The sequence below is a fragment of the Oncorhynchus tshawytscha genome, linkage group LG28, assembly GCF_018296145.1.
Source record: "Oncorhynchus tshawytscha isolate Ot180627B linkage group LG28, Otsh_v2.0, whole genome shotgun sequence".
In the NCBI taxonomy this organism is placed as follows: Eukaryota; Metazoa; Chordata; class Actinopteri; order Salmoniformes; family Salmonidae; genus Oncorhynchus; species Oncorhynchus tshawytscha.
In genome coordinates, this window is record NC_056456.1 from 28,104,776 (window position 1) to 28,125,653 (window position 20,878).

General features: G+C 51.2%; 1 protein-coding gene across 11 annotated transcripts in view; it reads right to left on the bottom strand.

Moving 5' to 3' along the window:
- Positions 1-20,878, bottom strand: part of LOC112226367 (eukaryotic translation initiation factor 4 gamma 1-like) — a 60,484-nt gene that overhangs the window by 17,687 nt on the left and 21,919 nt on the right. For all 11 annotated transcript variants that reach the window (XM_042307782.1, XM_042307780.1, XM_042307779.1 and 8 more), the window contains 10 exons: positions 18,653-18,833; positions 15,919-16,052; positions 15,509-15,652; positions 14,323-14,724; positions 13,944-14,090; positions 13,375-13,608; positions 13,101-13,205; positions 10,604-10,921; positions 10,129-10,258; positions 3,207-3,306 (listed from right to left, as the gene is read on the bottom strand). In XM_042307782.1, the coding sequence (XP_042163716.1) occupies positions 3,207-3,306; positions 10,129-10,258; positions 10,604-10,921; positions 13,101-13,205; positions 13,375-13,608; positions 13,944-14,090; positions 14,323-14,724; positions 15,509-15,652; positions 15,919-16,052; positions 18,653-18,833 (1,895 nt within the window). The remainder of the gene's footprint in view (positions 1-3,206; positions 3,307-10,128; positions 10,259-10,603; positions 10,922-13,100; positions 13,206-13,374; positions 13,609-13,943; positions 14,091-14,322; positions 14,725-15,508; positions 15,653-15,918; positions 16,053-18,652; positions 18,834-20,878) is intronic.

Here is a 20,878-nt window from a genome sequence, read left to right on the forward strand (position 1 = left end):
GAGCGCGATCGTTACGAGAGAGAGAGAGAGCGATCGAGAGAGAGAGCGCGAGAGAGAGAGAGAGCGATCGTTAGGAGAGAGAGAGCGATCGATCGTTAGAGAGAGAGAGAGCGATCGTTAGGAGAGAGAGAGCGATCGTTAGGGAGAGAGAGAGCGATCGTTAGGAGAGAGAGAGCGATCGTTAGGAGAGAGAGAGCGATCGTTAGGAGAGAGAGAGCGATCGTTAGGAGAGAGAGAGCGATCGTTAGGAGAGAGAGAGCGATCGTTAGGAGAGAGAGAGCGATCGTTAGGAGAGAGAGAGCGATCGTTAGGAGAGAGAGCGCGATCGTTAGGAGAGAGAGCGCGATCGTTACGAGAGAGAGAGCGCGATCGTTACGAGAGAGAGAGCGCGATCGTTACGAGAGAGAGAGCGCGATCGTTACGAGAGAGAGAGCGCGATCGTTACGAGAGAGAGAGCGCGATCGTTACGAGAGAGAGAGCGCGATCGTTACGAGAGAGAGAGCGCGATCGTTAAGAGAGAGAGAGCGCGATCGTTACGAGAGAGAGAGAGCGATCGTTACGAGAGAGAGAGCGCGATCGTTACGAGAGAGAGAGCGCGATCGTTACGAGAGAGAGCGCGATCGTTACGAGAGAGAGCGAGCGATCGTTACGAGAGAGAGCGATCCTTACGAGCGGGAGAGAGCGATCCTTACGAGCGGGAGAGAGCGATCCTTACGAGCGGGAGAGAGCGATCCTTACGAGCGGGAGAGAGAGCGATCCTTACGAGCGGGAGAGAGAGCGATCCTTACGAGCGGGAGAGAGCGCGATCGTTGAGAGAGAGAGAGCGATCGTTGAGAGAGAGAGCGATCGTTAGGAGAGAGTGATCGTTAGGAGAGAGCGTCGTTAGGAGAGAGCGATCGTTACGGGAGAGCGTCGTTACGGGAGAGAGAGAGAGAGAGAGCGTCGTTACGGGAGAGAGAGCGAGTTAGAGCGATCGTTACGGAGAGAGAGAGCGATCGTTACGGGAGAGAGAGAGCGTCGTTACGGGAGAGAGAGAGCGTCGTTACGGGAGAGAGAGAGCGTCGTTACGGGAGAGAGAGAGCGTCGTTACGGGAGAGAGAGAGCGTCGTTACGAGAGAGAGCGATCGTTACGGGAGAGAGCGTCGTTACGGGAGAGAGCGTCGTTACGGAGAGAGAGCGTCGTTACGGGAGAGAGCGAGCGTCGTTACGGGAGAGAGCGATCGTTACGGGAGAGAGCGATCGTTGAGGGAGAGAGAGCGTCGTTACGGGAGAGAGCGTCGTTACGGAGAGAGAGCGTCGTTACGGGAGAGAGCGATCGTTACGGGAGAGAGCGATCGTTACGGGAGAGAGCGATCGTTACGGGAGAGAGCGATCGTTAGGAGAGAGCGATCGTTAGGAGAGAGCGATCGTTAGGAGAGAGCGATCGTTAGGAGAGAGCGATCGTTACGAGGAGAGAGCGATCGTTAGGAGAGAGCGATCGTTAGGAGAGAGCGATCGTTAGGAGAGAGCGATCGTTAGGAGAGAGCGATCGTTAGGAGAGAGCGATCGTTAGGAGAGAGCGATCGTTAGGAGAGAGCGATCGTTAGGAGAGAGCGATCGTTAGGAGAGAGCGATCGTTTTAGGAGAGAGCGATCGTTTTAGGAGAGAGCGATCGTTACAGGAGAGAGCGATCGTTACAGGAGAGAGCGATCGTTAGGAGAGAGCGATCGTTACGAGAGAGCGATCGTTACGAGAGAGCGATCGTTACGAGAGAGCGATCGTTACGAGAGAGCGATCGTTACGAGAGAGCGATCGTTACGAGAGAGCGATCGTTACGAGAGAGCGATCGTTACGAGAGAGCGATCGTTACGAGAGAGCGATCGTTACGAGAGAGAGCGATCGTTACGGGAGAGAGCGATCGTTACAGGAGAGAGCGATCGTTACGAGAGAGCGATCGTTACAGGAGAGAGCGATCGTTACGAGAGCGATCGTTACGGGAGAGCGATCGTTACGGGAGAGCGATCGTTACGGGAGAGCGTCGTTACGGGAGAGAGAGAGCGTCGTTACGGGAGAGAGAGAGCGTCGTTACGGGAGAGAGAGAGCGATCGTTACGGAGAGAGAGAGCGTCGTTACGGGGAGAGAGAGAGCGATCGTTACGGGAGAGAGAGAGCGTCGTTACGGGAGAGAGAGAGCGTCGTTACGGGAGAGAGAGAGCGTCGTTACGGGAGAGAGAGAGCGTCGTTACGGGAGAGAGAGCGTCGTTACGAGAGAGAGAGCGTCGTTACGGGAGAGAGAGAACGTCGTTACGGGAGAGAGAGAGCGTCGTTACGGGAGAGAGAGAGCGTCGTTGGAGAGAGAGAGAGAGCGTCGTTACGAGAGAGAGAGAGCGTCGTTACGGGAGAGAGAGAACGATCGTTACGGGAGAGAGAGAGCGTCGTTACGATCGGGAGAGAGAGAGCGTCGTTACGGGAGAGAGAGAGCGTCGTTACGGGAGAGAGAGAACGTCGTTACGGGAGAGAGAGAACGTCGTTACGGGGAGAGAGAGAGCGTCGTTACGGGAGAGAGAGAGCGTCGTTACGGGAGAGAGAGAGCGTCGTTACGGGAGAGAGAGCGATCGTTACGGGAGAGAGAGCGTCGTTACGGGAGTTGAGAGAGAGCGTCGTTACGGGAGAGAGAGAACGATCGTTACGGGGAGAGAGAGAGCGTCGTGCGGGAGAGAGAGAGCGTCGTTACGGGAGAGAGAGAGCGATCGTTACGGGAGAGAGAGAACGATCGTTACGGGAGAGAGAGAACGATCGTTACGGGAGAGAGAGAGCGATCGTTACGGGAGAGAGAGAGCGATCGTTACGGGAGAGAGAGAGCGATCGTTACGGGAGAGAGAGCGATCGTTACGAGAGTGAGAGCGTGAGCGATCGTTACGAGCGAGCGATCGTTACGAGAGAGAGTGAGAGCGTGATCGTTACGAGAGAGAGTGAGAGCGTGATCGTTACGAGAGAGTGGGAGAGCGCGTTGAGGGAATAGGCGAGAGGAGAGATGTGAAAGAGGAAAGAAACGAGGGAGAGAAATAGAAGAGATGGGAAAGTGGGGGAAGAAAGAGGAAGAGGTAGAAAATAGGTGTGTAAGCGAGTCGGGCAGAGAGAAAGAGAGAAGTGGTGGAGATTAAGATCAGGAAGGAGAGGAAGGAAGAATGGAGAGAAAAAAGGAAAAATAGAAAGAGCAGTAGTGACCTCTGGGGTACCCTGCGGTCAGTGTCTGAGGAGGATGCTGGTGGAGCTGACTGCTGCAGGGCAGAGAAACGGTTGCCGGTGGCCGGACGGCCAGTCTCCGCTGCGAGAGAGAGAGAGAAATTATAATTCTATACAAATTTGAAACTATAAAAACTGAAGAAAAAAAATCTAATATTTATTGGGTGAAAAGCCAAAATGTGCAGTTTTGGCAGCCAAATATGTGTCCTCCTGCAACAACCGGAGGGACAGCCAGTGAAAAGGGCAAAGTAAAGTCGATAATATTTCCCATCTTGTTTTGTTTTGTCTTTCATACCATGTCATGTGTCTTCTTAGTCATGTTGACACTGGTCCACTACCATTGTTTTAATGTATTATTGTTCTCATTTTTTATTTATTTTTACCTTTATTTTACTAGGCAAGTCAGTTAAGAACAAATTCTTATTTTCAATGACGGCCTAGGAACAGTGGGTTAACTGCCTTGTTCAGGGGCAGAATGACAGATTTTGTACCTTGTCAGCTTGGGGATTTGAACTTGCAACCTTTCAGTTACTAGTCCAATGCTCTAACCACTAGGCTACACTGCCGCCCTCATTAATATTGTTGTTGTTGTTAATGGTAATCCCATGTCCACTACTACTATTATTATTATTGCTGTTGGTCGATCCATTTATTGCTCTCTCTCGTGCTCTCCCTCTTGCGCGCGCGCGCTCCCCCTCTCGCGCTCCCTCTCTCTCCCGCACGCTCCCCCTCCCTTTCCCACGCGCTCCCCCCTCTCTCTCTCTCTCTCCCCCCTCTCTCTCTCTCCCCCTCTCTCTCGCTCTCCCCCTCCCCCCTCTCTCTCGCTCTCCCCCTCCCCCTCTCTCTCGCTCCCCCTCTCTCTCGCTCTCCCCCTCCCCCTCTCGCTCCCCCCTCTCTCTCGAGAGCTCTCCCCCTCCCCTCTCTCTCGCTCTCCCCCTCCCCCTCTCTCGCTCTCCCCCTCCCCCTCCCCCTCGCGCTCCCCCTCTCGCGCTCTCCCCCTCTCTCTCGCGCTCTCCCCCCTCTCTCGCGCGCTCCCCCCTCTCTCGCGCGCTCCCCCTCTCGCGCTCCCCCCTCTCTCGCGCGCTCCCCCTCTCTCTCGCGCTCCCCCCCTCTCTCGCGCGCCCCCCTCTCGCGCGCCCCCCTCCCCCTCTCGCTCGCGCTCCCCCGAGGAGAGAGAGCGCGCTCTCCCCCCTATTATTATTATTGCTGTTGGTCGATCCATTTATTGCTCTCTCGCTCTCCCCCATTTATTGCTCTCTCGCTCTCCCCCCCCCCCTCTCGCGCTCCCCCCTCTCTCTCCCCCCTCTCTCGTGCCCCCCCTCTCGCTCGCTCCCCCCCCCCCGCTCCCCCCCTCTCGCGCGCTCCCCCCACCTCACGCGCGCGCCCCCCCCACTCACGCGCGCGCTCCCCCTCACGCGCGCTCCCCCCACTCACGCGCGCTCCTCCCCCTCACGCCCCCCCTCACGCGCGCTCCCCCTCACGCGCGCTCCCCCCTCTCACGCGCTCCCCCCCTCTCACGCGCGCGCCCCCCTCTCACGCGCTCCCCCTCACGCGCGCTCCCCCCTCTCACGCGCTCCCCCCCCTCTCAGCGCGCTCCCCCTCTCTCACGCGCGCTCCCCCTCTCATGCGCGCTCCCCCCCTCTCTCTCACGCGCTCCCCCCCCCTCTCACGCGCTCCCCCCTCTCACGCGCGCTCCCCCTCTCTCACGCGCTCCCCCTCTCTCTCACGCGCGCTCCCCCTCTCTCCACGCGCGCTCCCCCTCTCTCACGCGCGCTCCCCCCCCTCTCACGCGCGCTCCCCCTCTCTCACGCGCGCTCCCCCTCTCTCACGCGCGCTCCCCCCCTCTCTCACGCGCGCTCCCCCCTCTCTCTCGCTTCTCCTCCCCTCTCGCTCTCCTCCCCCTCTCTCTCTCGCTCTCCTCCCCTCTCGCTCTCCTCCCCCTCTCTCTCTCTCGCGTGCTCCCCCTCTCTCCTCTCTCTAGCGCGCTCCCCCTCTCTCGCGCGCCCTCCCCCTCTCTCTCTAACCACGCCCTCCCCCCTTTCTCTCGGTCTCTCTAGCGCGCTCCCCCCCTCTCTCGCGCGCTCCCCCCCCCTCTCACGCGCGCTCCCCCCTCTCACGCGCTCCCCCCCTCTCACGCGCGCTCCCCCTCTCTCACGCGCGCTCCCCCCTCTCTCACGCGCGCTCCCCCCTCTCTCACGCGCGCTCCCCCCTCTCTCGCGCGCTCCCCCCCTCTCTCGCGCGCTCCCCCCTCTCTCTCACGCGCGCTCCCCCTCTCTCACGCGCTCCCCCTCTCTCACGCGCGCTCCCCCCCTCTCTCACGCGCGCTCTCTCGCTCTCCTCCCCTCTCGCTCTCCTCCCCTCTCTCTCTCGCTCTCCTCCCCTCTCGCTCTCCTCCCCTCTCTCTCTCTCGCGTGCTCCCCCTCTCTCCTCTCTCTAGCGCGCTCCCCCTCTCTCTCGCGCCCTCCCCCCTCTCTCTCGTGCGCCCTCCCCCTTTCTCTCGGTCTCTCTAGCGCACTCCCCCCTCTCTCACGCGTGCTCCCCCTCTCTCGCGCTCCCCCCCCTCTCTCGCGCGCTCCCCCTCTCTCGCGCGCCCCCCTCTCTCGCGCGCTCCCCCCTCTCGCTCGCGCTCCCCCCTCTCTTGCGCGCGCTCCCCCCCCCTATTATTATTATTGCTGTTGGTCGATCCATTTATTGCTCTCTCGCTCTCCCCCTCCCCCTCTCGCGCTCCCCCTCTCTCATGCCCCCCTCCCCCTCTCGCTCGCGCTCCCCCTCCCCGCGCTCCCCCCTCTCGCGCGCTCCCCACTCACGCGCGCGCCCCCCCCTCACGCGCGCTCCCACCCCACTCACGCGCTCCCCCCTCACGCGCGCTCCCCCCCTCACGCGCGCTCCCCCCTCTCTCACGCGCTCCCCCTCTCACGCGCGCTCCCCCTCTCTCTCGCGCGCTCCCCCCCCTCTCTCACGCGCGCTCCCCCTCTCTCACGCGCGCCCCCCCCTCTCTCACGCGCGCTCCCCCCTCTCTCACGCGCCCTCCCCCTCTCTCGCGCGCTCCCCCCTCTCTCACGCGCGCTCCCCCCCTCTCTCACGCGCGCTCTCTCGCTCTCCTCCCCTCTCGCTCTCCCCCCCTCTCTCTCTCGCTCGCCCTCCCCTCTCTCTCTCTCGCGTGCTCCCCCTCTCTCCTCTCTCTAGCGCGCTCCCCCCTCTCTCGCGCGCCCTCCCCCTCTCTCTCGTGCGCCCCCTCCCCCCTTTCTCTCGGTCTCTCTAGCGCCTCCCCCTCTCTCACGCGTGCTCCCCCCTCTCGCGCGCTCCCCCCTCTCTCGCGCGCTCCCCCTCTCTCTGTCTCTTTCTAGCCCTCCCCCTGTCTCTCTCTAGCCCTCTCCCCCTCTCTCTCTCTAGCCCTCTCTCTCTCTAGCCCTCTCTCTCTAGCCCTCTCTCTCTAGCCCTCTCTCTCTCTCTCTAGCCCTCCCTCTCTCTCTCTCTAGCCCTCCCCCTCTCTCTCTCTCTCTCTAGCCCTCTCTCTCTCTCTAGCCCTCTCTCTCTAGCCCTCTCTCTCTAGCCCTCTCTCTCTCTCTCTAGCTCTCTCTCTCTCTCTAGCCCTCTCTCTCTAGCCCTCTCTCTCTAGCCCTCTCTCTAGCCCTCTCTCTCTAGCCCTCTCTCTCTAGCCCTCTCTCTCTAGCCCTCTCTCTCTCTAGCCCTCTCTCTCTCTAGCCCTCTCTCTCTCTAGCCCTCTCTCTCTAGCCCTCTCTCTCTCTCTCTCTCTCTCTCTAGCCCTCTCTCTCTCTCTAGCCCCTCTCTCTCTCTCTCTCTCTCTAGCCCTCTCTCTCTCTCTCTAGCCCTCTCTCTCTCTCTAGCCCTCTCTCTCTAGCCCTCTCTCTCTCTAGCCCTCTCTCTCTCTCTAGCCCTCTCTCTCTCTAGCCCTCTCTCTCTCTCTAGCCCTCTCTCTCTCTCTAGCCCTCTCTCTCTCTAGCCCTCTCTCTCTCTCTAGCCCTCTCTCTCTCTCTAGCCCTCCCCCCTCTCTCTCTCTAGCCCTCTCTCTCTCTCTCTAGCCCTCTCTCTCTCTCTAGCCCTCTCTCTCTCTCTCTCTCTCTAGCCCTCTCTCTCTCTCTCTCTCTAGCCCTCTCTAGCCCTCTCTCTCTCTCTCTCTAGCCCTCTCTCTCTCTCTCTCTCTCTAGCCCTCTCTCCTCTCTCTCTCTAGCCCTCTCTCTCTCTCTCTCTCTAGCCCTCTCTCTCTCTCTCTCTCTCTAGCCCTCTCTCTCTCTCTCTCTAGCCCTCTCTCTCTCTCTCTCTAGCCCTCTCTCTCTCTCTCTAGCCCTCTCTCTCTCTCTCTAGCCCTCTCTCTCTCTCTCTAGCCCTCTCTCTCTCTCTCTAGCCCTCTCTCTCTCTCTCTCTAGCCCTCTCTCTCTAGCCCTCTCTCTCTCTAGCCCTCTCTCTCTCTCTAGCCCTCTCTCTCTCTCTAGCCCTCCCTCTCTCTCTCTAGCCCTCTCTCTCTCTCTCTAGCCCTCTCTCTCTCTCTAGCCCTCTCTCTCTCTCTCTCTCTAGCCCCCTCTCTCTCTCTCTCTAGCCCTCTCTAGCCCTCTCTCTCTCTCTCTCTCTCTAGCCCTCTCTCTCTCTCTCTCTCTCTAGCCCTCTCTCTCTCTCTCTCTAGCCCTCTCTCTCTCTCTCTCTAGCCCTCTCTAGCCCCTCTCTCTCTCTCTCTAGCCCTCTCTCTCTCTCTCTAGCCCTCTCTCTCTCTCTAGCCCTCTCTCTCTCTCTCTCTCTCTCTCTAGCCCTCCTCTCTCTCTCTAGCCCTCTCTCTCTCTCTCTCTAGCCCTCTCTCTCTAGCCCTCTCCCTCTCTCTAGCCCTCTCTCTCTCTCTCTCTCTAGCCCTCTCTCTCTAGCCCTCTCTCTCTCTAGCCTCTCTCTCTCTCTCTCTAGCCCTCTCTCTCTCTAGCCCTCTCTCTCTCTCTCTCTAGCCCTCTCTCTCTCTCTCTCTCTCTCTCTCTCTCTCTCTAGCCCTCTCTCTCTCTAGCCCTCTCTCTCTCTCTCTCTAGCCCTCTCTAGCCCTCTCTCTCTCTCTCTAGCCCTCTCTCTCTCTCTCTCTAGCCCTCTCTCTCTCTCTCTCTCTCCCTCTCTCTCTCCCTCTCTCTCTCTCTCTCTAGCTCTCTCTCTAGCTCTCTCTCTAGCTCTCTCTCTAGCCCTCTCTCTCTCTCCCTCTCTCTCTCTAGCTCTCTCTCTAGCCCTCTCTCTCTCTCCCTCTCTCTCTCTCTAGCTCTCTCTCTAGCCCTCTCTCTCTCTAGCCCTCTCTCTCTCTCTCTAGCCCTCTCTCTCTCTAGCCCTCTCTCTCTCTTAGCCCTCTCTCTCTCTCTAGCCCTCTCTCTCTCTCTAGCCCTCTCTCTCTCTCTAGCCCTCCCTCTCTCTCTAGCCCTCTCTCTCTCTCTAGCCCTCTCTCTCTCTCTCTAGCCCCTCTCTCTCTCTCTCTCTCTAGCCCTCTCTCTCTAGCCCTCTCTCTCTCTCTAGCCCTCTCTCTAGCCCCTCTCTCTCTCTCTCTCTAGCCCCTCTCTCTCTCTCTAGCCCTCTCTCTCTCTAGCCCTCTCTCTCTCTCTCTCTCTCTAGCCCTCTCTCTCTCTCTCTAGCCCTCTCTCTCTCTCTCTAGCCCTCTCTCTCTCTCTAGCCCTCTCTCTCTCTCTAGCCCTCTCTCTCTCTCTCTAGCCCTCTCTCTCTCTCTCTAGCCCCTCTCTCTCTCTCTAGCCCTCTCTCTCTCTCTCTAGCCCTCTCTCTCTCTCTAGCCCTCTCACTCTCTCTCTAGCCCTCTCACTCTCTCTCTAGCCCTCTCTCTAGCCCTCTCTCTCTCTCTCTCTCTAGCCCTCTCTCTCTCTCTCTCTCTCTCTAGCCCTCTCTCTCTCTCTCTCTCTAGCCCTCTCTCTCTCTCTCTCTCTCTCTCTCTAGCCCTCTCTCCTCTCTCTCTAGCCCTCTCTCTCTCTAGCCCTCTCTCTCTCTAGCCCTCTCTCTCTCTAGCCCTCTCTCTCTCTAGCCCTCTCTCTCTCTAGCCCTCTCTCTCTCTAGCCCTCTCTCTCTCTAGCCCTCTCTCTCTCTAGCCCTCTCTCTCTCTAGCCCTCTCTCTCTCTCTAGCCCTCTCTCTCTCTAGCCCTCTCTCTCTCTCTCTAGCCCTCTCTCTCTAGCCTCTCTCTCTCTCTAGCCCTCTCTCTCTAGCCCCCTCTCTCTCTCTAGCCCTCTCTCTCTCTCTAGCCCTCTCTCTCTCTCTAGCCCTCTCTCTCTCTCTAGCCCTCTCTCTCTCTCTAGCCCTCTCTCTCTCTCTAGCCCTCTCTCTCTAGCCCTCTCTCTCTCTAGCCCTCTCTCTCTCTCTAGCCCTCTCTCTCTCTCTAGCCCTCTCTCTCTCTCTAGCCCTCTCTCTCTAGCCCTCTCTCTCTAGCCCTCTCTCTCTAGCCCTCTCTCTCTAGCCCTCTCTCTAGCCCTCTCTCTAGCCCTCTCTCTCTCTCCCTCTCCTCTCTCCCTCTCTTGCGCTCCCCCCTCTCTCTCTCTCCCTCTCTCGCCCTCTCTAGCCCTCCCCCCGCTCCCCCTCTCTCTCTAGCCCTCTCCCCCCGCTCCCCCCCCTCTCTCTAGCCCTGTCCCCCTCTAGCACGCTCCCCCTGTCTCTCTGTCTCTCTCTAGCGCGCTCCCCCTCACTCTCAAAAAAATTAGACCTCTACATGCTTTGTAAGTAGGAAAACCTGCAACATCGGCAGTGTATCAAATACTTGTTCTCCGCACTGTATATATATTTTGTTAAATAGCCAAATCGGTGTCCAGAAATACCGATTTCTAATTGTTATGAAAACTTGAAATCGGCCCTAATTAATCGGTCGACCTATAGTCTCCAAGAGACTCCATGTTTAGTCTTGCCCGTGTGTGTGTTTGAACGTGCCCCTACCTGGTTCAGCTCCAGTGGCAGGCTTGGCTCCTGTGGTGCCTCCACTGCTGCCCTTGCCCCAGCTGCCCCACATGCCCTTACCCCCGAGCTGGGGAGCAAGAAGCTGGTTGCTGAAGTCCAGAGCACCAGGCTAGTGGGGGAAGAGGTCAAAAGGTTAAGAGAGCAGAGGTGATATACCAAAATGATATCCATCTCAGTGGGTCTTGACTTGGTAAAACATCTGATAAAACATGTCTAATAAAGTAAAGGAAGTCCAACCAGCATGATATCCAGGCAAAGCATTCAGACAACACAACTCTCCACCATGTCATGCTCTATATGGCAAATACAAAAAGCATCCTTCTGAGCCACAAAAAGGCAATATGTACAATTTTGTTTACATTCCCACCCAGAATGAGGAACCCCATGTGTTGGTAATGTAGTAAAAACACAGGTTCCTTTAGTAGTTCTAAACATTAAGAAACTCCCCCCTCACCTTAGTGATCTTGCTGAGCCGGCTGGTATCGATGGGTCTGTTCTTGGTGGAGATGGGCACTGTGTTCCAGCCCTCGTCCTGGGGCTGGCTGCCCCTTCCCACCTGCTGGCCCCCGCGGCCCACCTGATCCCTTCCTCCTCTGTCTCCCCCCCTCCCGTCTCTTCCCCCTCCACCACCTCCTCGTCCTCCTCCGTCATTCCTTGACATGAGCTGCTGCTGAACCTTGACCTGCTGCATGTGTTCCTCCTGCTCAGCATCCTTGTGGATCTGGTCAATGGTCTTAGGACCCTGCTCCCCCCGCCGGGGTACCCAGCCACTCTGGTGGAGGGAGAGGGAGGGAGATGACTCTTTAAAGTCTAAGATAAGCAATGCTGCTTCAGGGCCATATGGTTAATTACTATGGTAATTACTGTGATGCCATGATGGTAATGGTACTATTTCACAGAAGACAAATAAACGGAAGGAGGAAAAGCAAAAGAAAGCTAGAGAGAGATACTTGATTCAGTTATAGAACCCATTGCACTTCACAGTTGTGAGGTCTGGGGTCCACTCACCAACCAAGAATTCACAAAATGGGACAAACACCAAATTGAGACTGCATGCAGTATACAACATAAAACACCAAATAATGCATTCAGAGCAGAATGAGGCCAATACCCGCTTATGATCAAAACCCAGATAAGAGCTGTTAAATTCTACAACCAACTAAAAGGAAGCGATTCCCAAACGTCCCTTTATCAAGACCCTGTCGTTTAAAGATATTTGGATTTTTACGAATTAACTCCAAATAAATCCAATAACTTCACATCTCCATTGTAAAAAGTGTTTACACACCGTTTCCCATGCTTCCCACCTGTGGGTCATTAAGACACTAACAGCTTGCAAACGGTAGGCACAGTTATGAAAACTTAGGACACTAGAGACGCCTTTCTACTGACTCTGAAAAACACCAAAAGAAAGATGCCCAGGGTCCCTGCACATCTGCGTGAACGTGCCTTAGGCGTGCTGCAATGAGGCTTGAGGACTGCAGATGAGGCCAGGGAAGAAATTGCAATGTGCGTACTGTGAGACGCCTAAGACAGCGCTACGTTGAGACACAACGGACAGCTGATCGTCCTCGCAGTGGCAGACCACATGTAACAACACCTGCACAGGATCGGTACATCCGAACATCACACCAGGTACAGGATGGCAACAACTGCCCGAGTTACACCAGGAACCCACAATCCCCCCATCAGTGCTCAGACTGTCCGCAATAGGCTGAACTGAGAGCTTGTAGGCTTGTTGTAAGGCAGGTCCTCACCAGACATCACCGGCAACGTCACCTATGGGCACAGCCCCACCGTTGCTGGACCAGACAGGACTGGCAAAAAGTGCTTTTCACTGACGAGTCACGGTTTTGCCTCACCATGGGTGAAGGTCGGATTCATGTTTATCATCGAAAGAATGAGCGTTACACCGAGGCTTGTACTCTGGAGCGGGATCGATTTGGAGATGGAGGGTCCGTCATGGTCTGGGGCGGTGTGTCACAGCATCATCGGAATGAGCTTGTTGTCATTGCAGGCAATCTCAACACTGTGCACTACAGGGAAGACATCCTCCTCCCTCATGTGGTACCCTTCCTGCAGGCTCATCCTGACATGACCCTCTAGCATGACAAATCCACCAGCCATACTGCTCGTTCTGTGTGTGATTTCCTGCAAGACAGGAATGTCAGTGTTCTGCCATGGCCAGCTAAGATCCCAAATCTCAATCCCATTGAGCTTGTCTGGGACCTGTTGGATCGGAGGGTGAGGGCTAGGGCCATTCCCCCCAGAAATGTCTGGGAACTTGTAGGTTCCTTGGTGGATGAGGGGGGTAACATCTCAAGAACAGCAAGAACTGGAAAATCTGGTGCTGTCCATGAGGAGGAGATGCACTGCAGTACTTAATGCAGCTGGTGGCCACACCAGATACTGACTGTTACTTTTGATTTTGACCCTCCCTTTGTTCAGGGACACATTATTAAATTTCTGTTAGTCACATGTCTGTGGAACTTGTTCAGTTTATGTCTCAGCTGTTGAATCGTGTTATGTTCATACAACTATTTACACATGTTAAGTTTGCTGAGAATAAACGCAGTTGACAGTGAGAGGACGTTTCTTTTTTTGCTGAGTTTACAACCCATATTTATGTTGATTTATTTTCCCTTCTGTGCTTTAACTATTTGCACATATGAAGTGGCTTTATTCTTGTGGAACCTTTGTGTGTAATGTTCACTGTTTTTTCTTGTTTATTTCACTTTTGTTTATTGTCCATTTCTCTTTTTTTGACAATTTAAATGTTTCCCATGTCAATAAAGCCCTCTGAAATGAATTATGAGAGAGATGGAGCGCAAGGAAGATACAGAAAGATGCAGGAAGAGAGAAAGACGGCGAGAAAATGAGTAGAAACGAGGAGAAGGAGAAAGGAAGAGAGAACATTGTACAGAGAGGGATGGGGGGGTGTGTAGTTGTACCCGTCTGAGGTCGATGACGTCCTGCAGCATGAAGCGGATCCTAGATGAGGTCTTCTTCTCCTTGATGATCTTGTCCATCTGGGCAAAGTACTGGTCCATACGGGGCTGGGGGGGGGTCAGAGGGACAGTCAGACTGGGGGCGGGTGGGTGTGGCCATTCTAATTTCCGTAAAGGTAATTATGTCAGTGTGAGTGTGGTGTGTCTGCTCCTGTGTGTGTGTGCCCATCTAACTGTGTGTGTGTGTGCGTGAGCGTCTCTCGCTCTCTTTGCGTACCTTGGCTTTCTCAAAGTCCAGGTCCTTGCCGATGGTGGACAGCAGTCTACAGAGGCACTCCAGCGACTCCTCGTCGTGGTTCTTCAGCAGCTTGACGATGCAGTCGTGCATGATGGCCTCCGTCAGCATCTTCAGCTTGAACAGCTCACCGATGAACTTGATGTTACCAAGTGACCGCCGCCGCGCCTGGTCTTTGGCCTCCTCCAGCGTCGCCTTCAGACCAGCTTTCTCCTCCTGGGAAACGAGAGGTCCGAGGTTAGTTTGAAAGGAGGGTGAAACAGAATGGAAACGCATCTATTACACAGGTTGTCTATCAAAGTACTTTGTTGAATCTTGAATTATAAAAAAGAATGGCAGCATCTATTTTCAATATTACACATCGAACCACCCGCCCCCAAAAAAAAAGCCACTTCTTTTCTCACTTGCATGGATTTTTCTGATAAATACTTTGAGGAAAAATCTACTTGAAAGGCTTGTGATGTGTTCTCACCTAGCCATCTGAAGAAGAATGCATGTATGTCACGTTTGCTAAATGACTAAATTGTCATGTGAAATGAATCCTCCCCTACCTCTTTGGCAGCCTCCATCTCCTTCTGTTTGGCCTCAAAGATGACGTCATCATCCTGGTCCTTCTCAAACTCTTTCTGACAGCGGTTGAGCAGCAGCTTGCGGAAGTTTACAGTCACTCCCGGCTTGTCTGTGGTGGGCACTTTCAACTAGAAAGAGCCAATGAAAGGAAACAAGGAGAAATACTAGTTTACTTCAAGGTCTGTTTGGTTTATGTCCAGTAGAATAAAGACAGAATCAAAGGAAAGCAGAGGGCTTGTCCTCAGCTCCTTGAGTTGTTAAATTTCATCAATAGACTGCCATGGTCCAAACAAGGCTCAACATAGAGGGAGAGAAAGGGAATAAAAAGACTAACACGGACCGCCCAAACACTTCACTCACCCCCATAAGGCAGCGGCACATGTTTGCGTAGGCCACAGAGAAGTTGGGCTCGGAGATGGCCTTCTCAAAGATCAGGTCGATCACTCCCTTCAGCCGCTCCTCCGTGTCGATGGTCAGCTCTGTGACCTGTTTCATCAGTTGCTGGAACATCTGAGGGGTCAGCTTGTTGAGGATGGAGCGGACCCTCTTGAACAGCTCCTGGGTCTTGGCCTGCTCTGGGTCGTCGCTCTCCTCATCCTCGGGGGCGGCTCCTCGGCCCCGGGTCACAGCCTTCTTCACTGTGGGCTTCCAGGCCTTCTCCGCCTTGTTGAGCTCCACTTCGCCACCTAGCGATGAGGAGATTGTGATGATCTTGCGGGGCTCCTTGCGCTGGCCCTGCTGGGAGCGCCGTGGCCCGGGGGGCTGGGGGAAGAGGAGATATAGATTGGAAGGGGAGAGAGAGAGAGTGGTATGGAGAAAGAGGGGGGGAGAGAAAGAGGTATAAAGAGGGAGGAGATGAAGTCTATGAACTCAAGAAACACACCGGGCTGTCAATCATACACTACCAGAGCACAGTTTTAGACAGAAACAAGGTAGAGAGCAGGGCCAGTTCCACTCAACGGAAGTCTTAGAACACCATTCAATGGTTATCTTTAAATGCTCACAATAAATCATTGGTTGATGATCAAATCAAATCACTTGTTTTAAAGAAACGTGACAAAAAAGGGTGCCTCCAATGATATCTCCTTTCTCCTGAAGTGTGCACTAATTCACTACTACCCACAAATTTAATAGCATTAGATTGGTAGAGGCATGGGCTAGTGGGAGTTTCCACCATATTTCTTACACCAGTCATTTCCTTTCAAATCAGGAAACATGGGAGGAAGGATAGAGAGACATTTGGAGAGTGACGTACTATGTACTCTGAACTAATGCTTTCCAAGAGACACGGACACACACACCAACAGCCCACATACTTAACAAATACTGACGAACACACACAGAAAACACATAGAACCAACATAAACACATAGAACCAACATAAACACATAGAACCAACATAAATAAATAGAACACTATAATGGGCATCCTATTAACATGACCAAACAATCGTCCATCTTGGTCCTGAATTATAGGATCTCTATACACTGACCATAGAGTTAGAGGACACTATGCAGACACACACCCAACACACTGCCATACTCACTCCCATGTGGTCCCTTCCAGGGCCCCGTGGTCCCCCTCCCCCAGAGGACTGTCTACCCAGGTTACCCATGAAGGCGGGGGTGAAGTCTGGCCCGGCGTTCATGTTGCGACCCGGCTCCACTGGGCGCATGGGGGTCTTATTCGCCTACACAGAGAAAGAGAGAATTATGTACCTATGATTTTGACATTGGATTGTCATTGAAATTAACATTGGGACAGAAATACTAGAAAAGCACATGATTGAGACACGGGAGGTGATAAAATCCACAAAAACAAAAAACTAAAATTTGCACTAGAGCACAATCCCTTTAAATTCTTAACACTTATTAGAATAATACCTTTAACTGGGTGCCTATAAAATCACCATACTTGATCAGAAAATTAATTCATTCATTTGATGGTATAGTTTACCTTATCGAGCACAACATCTGTGATGAGAGGCAGGCCCTCAGGCTTGTTCATGCTGGCACTAATGAACTGGCAACCCAGCAGGAACTCCCTGTCGTACCTCTTCTTCTCCTCTGGGTCGATAGGCTTCCATTGCTCTGTTGGGAGGAAAGGGTGGAGGAGCGGGAGAGTTTGAATTGGCTACAAAGGACTCTTTATACTGCTTAGGTGTTGTTGTAACACACCCAACCCAATCTATCAGACTACTCTTGAAGAGACATGTATTTCATTAGGGATAACGCTGGCCATACACATGAGTAATGGGGATCTTTGACAGTAGCTAGGTTTCCATTCAATTTGTGATAGATTTTCATGCAAATATTATAATATCCGCCTTAACAATATATGTACATTTTCCTTCCTGAGGTTTGTTTCCATCAGAACAGAACGGCAGGTAAAAAGGCTGTGCTTGATGACGTAGTGCACGTAAAAACAACTTTTGCGCTAAAGTACTCATGTACCGAATAAAAAAACTAAACAAGTTCAATGTGTTTCCATTGCTCCAGTCCATCGATGGTTTTGTCACAAAAACAGTTTGGGCAAACTTGCCCAATCTGGTTTTTGCACATGCACTCTAGACTAGAGGTCGACCGATTAATCGGCATGTGTGATTAATTAGGGCCGATTTCAAGTTTTCATAACAATCGGTAATTGTTATGGACGGCGATTACATTGCAATACAATCGCCATCCAAGCGATTACATTGCAATCCTTGAGGAGACTGTGTGGCAGGCTGACCACCTATAACACGAGTGCAGCGTCAAAAGGACCTTGTGGCTGCAATGAGCCAAGGTACGTTGCTAGCTAGCGTTAAATGTATCTTAAAAAAACAATCAATCTTTACATAATCACTAGTTAACCTTGTAATATCATCAACCATGTGTAGTTAACTAGCTTGTCCTGTGTTACATTTAATCAATGGCTGTTAATTTATCATCGAATCACAGCTTACTTCGCCAAACGGGTGATGATTTAAAAAGCACATTCGTTGCACAAATGTACCTAACCATAAACATCAATGCCTTTCTTAAAATCAATACACAGAAGTATATTTTTTTTACCTCCATATTTAGTTAAAAGAAATGCATGTTAGCAGGCAATATTAACTAGGGAAATTGTGTCACTTCTCTTGCGTTCAGTGCAAGCAGTCAGGGTATATGCAGTAGTTTGGGCCGCCCGGATCCTTGTGAACTGTGTGAAGACCATTTCTTCCTAACAAAGACCATAATTAATTTTCCAGAATTTTACATAATTATGACATAACATTGAAGGTTGTGCAATGTAACAGCAATATTTAGACTTAGGGTTGCCACCCATTCGATAAAATATGGAACGGTTCCGTATTTCACTGAAAGAATAAACGTTTTGTTTTTCAAAATGATAGTTTCCGGATTTGACCATATTAATGACCAAAGGCTCGTATTTCTGTGGTTATTATATTATTATACTATAATTTGATATTTAATAGAGCAGTCTGAGCGGTGGTAGGCAGCAGCAGGCTCGTAAGCATTCATTCAAACTTTACTGCGTTTGCCAACGCAGCACTTCGCAATGCTTGTTCACAGCGCTGTTTATGACTTCAAGCCTATCAACTCCCGAGATTAGGCTGGCAATACTAAAGTGCCTATAAGAACATGCAATAGTCAAAAGGTACATGAAATACAAATGGACAAGAGAGAAATAGTCGACACGTCATAATTCCTATAATAACTACAACCTAAAACTTCTTAACTGGGAATATTGAAGAACTGGAAATATTGAACCACCAGCTTTCATATGTCCTCATGTTCTGAGCAAGGAACTGAAAAGTTAGCTTTTTTACATGGCACATATTGCAATTTTACTTTCTTCTCAAACACTTTGTTTTTGCATTATTTAAACCAAATTGAACATGTTTCATTATTTATTTGAGGCCAAATTGATTTGATTGATGTATTATATTAAGTTCAAATAAAAGTGTTCATTCGGTATTGTTGTAATTGTCATTATTAATATATATATAAAAAATTAATCGGTATCGGCTTTTTTTGGTCCTTCAATAAAATCGGTATCGCCGGTGAAAAATGATAATCGGTCAACCTCTACTCTAGACAACAGTTCACTAATAAAGTGGACAGGTTAAGTTATATGATGAGATTGATTAATTGGCAGTGATCATGTCACAAGACACTGAATATTTATTGGAAAGGAGAATCAAGCTAATCACAGCACTTTCACCATGACTTATTTCACTGTAGCCCTTTAAACTGTGCATGCTTTTTCAGGTCATAGCGGGAGGACCACACAACATAAATTAACTATACAATTTGCAGTAACACGATGCTATCAAAAATCACACAACAAATTGTTTCCGCCGCAATTTGTTGCATAATTGATTTTACCAATAAAAATATCCCACTATGTCGAATGAACCTATTGTCTGTCGACATTTTGGTAATTGTACCGACACTTCCTTTTTCCATCGCAGCTGTTGTGATTTATTTTTATACGGTATGACTTGACTCACATAAAATCCATGGATGGAAATGTGGTTATAGAAACAGACAGTTTATTGCCCATTTCAACGATGAGACATTTCATATGACGGGAAAAATGAGGACACGTCTCACAAAGAATCAATCAACGAATATTAGATATTCATTGAGTCCGATACAGATCCTTGACTGATATCTTCAGTCATTTCTAAGGGACCACCAACCTCCTTTGTACTGATACTTGAGGTCGCCCGGTTTGAGCGGGGGTGTGTCGGCGTTCTGCTTGTCCTCCTTCTCTTCCCACGTCTCGTCTGGCGCGTCGGCGGGCGGCAAGGAGGTCGGGGCCACAGGGCTGGGCTCCGGCGGTGAAGACGAAGGCTCGGTGGCAGGTGCCGCCGCCTCCTCCTGTACAGACGAGGGGAGAAGGGACAGGAAGATTGAAGGGTAAGAGAGTAGAAGGAAGTTGAGGCCCTATATGCTGACCTCAAGTCAGTTTCGTGGTTAAGGTTAGGGGTGAGTCACCAGTGGTTTTCCACAAGCACATGGAGTAGCCAGCCTAATAGAAAAAAAGTAGCCAGCCAGGCTCCCCTGGGCTGTTATGACATTTTTGCAGAAGAAGATTTATTTTGGTGGCCTCTGGTACCTTCTAATGCCTTGATTACATCCAAAATACACAGTGAAATTGTTGAGTACTTGATTGGGTTTACCTCCCAGATTTGAAAAATTTGGTGTGGGATTGTACTTACAATTTAAGTTACTGTAAATGTCTGAATTCAGTGTATTGTTAGTCATAATTGGATAGTGTCTAGGACTATGACCTTTAACCTTCCTCCTCTTGAGATTAAAGTATTTTTGTTTGTTCTTTAAATTAATGTATTTTATTAAAAACAGAAAAATGAAGTGGCCAAATTATTTTTTTAATTATTTAAGGTACAATTTTAAACCAAAGAAATTGTGTGATTAGTCACTGGAAAAAGTGCCAAATGGGTCTAGAATAAAAACAGATGCTCAATTAAGAGAGAGGGAACGACAATTCAATAACTAAAATAATTTCAACAAGTGTATGCAACTCAATTGCAGAATGTCTTTTTTTTATTTTTTAAACACTTGTTAAGCAACTGACCCACAGGCTTCAAGCTTCCTTAAGAGGCATTTTCAGCTATCTGCAATATAGGTATGATTGAAAAATAAAGCAGACTGTTGATATGGTATTCACCATCTTCATTGAATGTTATCATTTATCTGCAAATAATTGCCAAAAAAACACTACCAGTATGCAAATTAGGGAGCCAAATGAACGGCTCTCTTACCGATGCGATAGGCTGCTGACAAGCCAATCACTAACGTCACTGTCTGGCAAGTCCTGATGGACTTCATATTGAAAATACAAACTAGATCTTTAGTTTACGATGCCATGGAAATGGCACACTGAGTGCACAAAACATTAAGAACACCTTCCTAATATTGAGTTGCACCCCATTTTGCGCTCAGAACAGTCTCAATTTGTCCCGGGCATGGACTCTGCAAGGTGTAGAAAGCGTTCCACGTGGATGCTGGCCCATGTTCTCCAATGCTTGCTACAGTTGACATGTTGACTGGATATCCTTTGGGTGGTGGGCCATTCTTGATAAACCGTGGAAACTTCAGCGTGAAAAATGCAGCACTTCATGGTGTTGCACTTCATGACACACTCAAACCGGTGCGCCTTGCACCCACTACCATACCACGTTCAAAAGGCTTGTTGGTCTTGCCTATTCACCCTCAATCCATGTCTCAAAGGCTTAAAAATCCTTCTTTAACCCATCTCCCTCCCTTCATCTACACTGATTAAACTGGTTTTAACAAGAGACATCAATAAGGGATCATAGACTCACCTGGATTCACCTGGTGAGTCAGTCATGGAAAGAGCAGGTGTTCCTAATGTTTTGTACACAGTGTAACTATGTTGTATGATTCATGAATAGCAAAGATATGAGATGGACTATATTCAGTCAGTTGGACACCTTTAATAAAACTATTCAAGCTTGTTGTTAAATCAAAGCACAGTCAATAGCCCATGCCCCACCACCCCGTGGCTGCACCTGAAACAAGCAAAAGATAAATGAATGTGCCAGTAAACAATAGGTTAAGTGGACTTTGACTCATTGTCACCACATTATAATGGGATGTGCAAATACAATCAGAGATGAAGGAGTATCATGCCCTCTCCCTCTGTAAATAAATTTGACTGCAATTATTTCTCCAAAATAAGCACACACACACAGACACACAGACACACACCCACACACCGAGAGGCAGGACAGACAGCAGACTGTTGATAGGTTTGATTTGAGTTTTAACTATTATTAATGACTCATTCTAAAAGAGACATGAGGTGCCATAATGAAGCTTGGGAGAGGCTGGCCACAGGGAAATCTATCACACGTGGCACTACTGATAAGGGGAGGAAC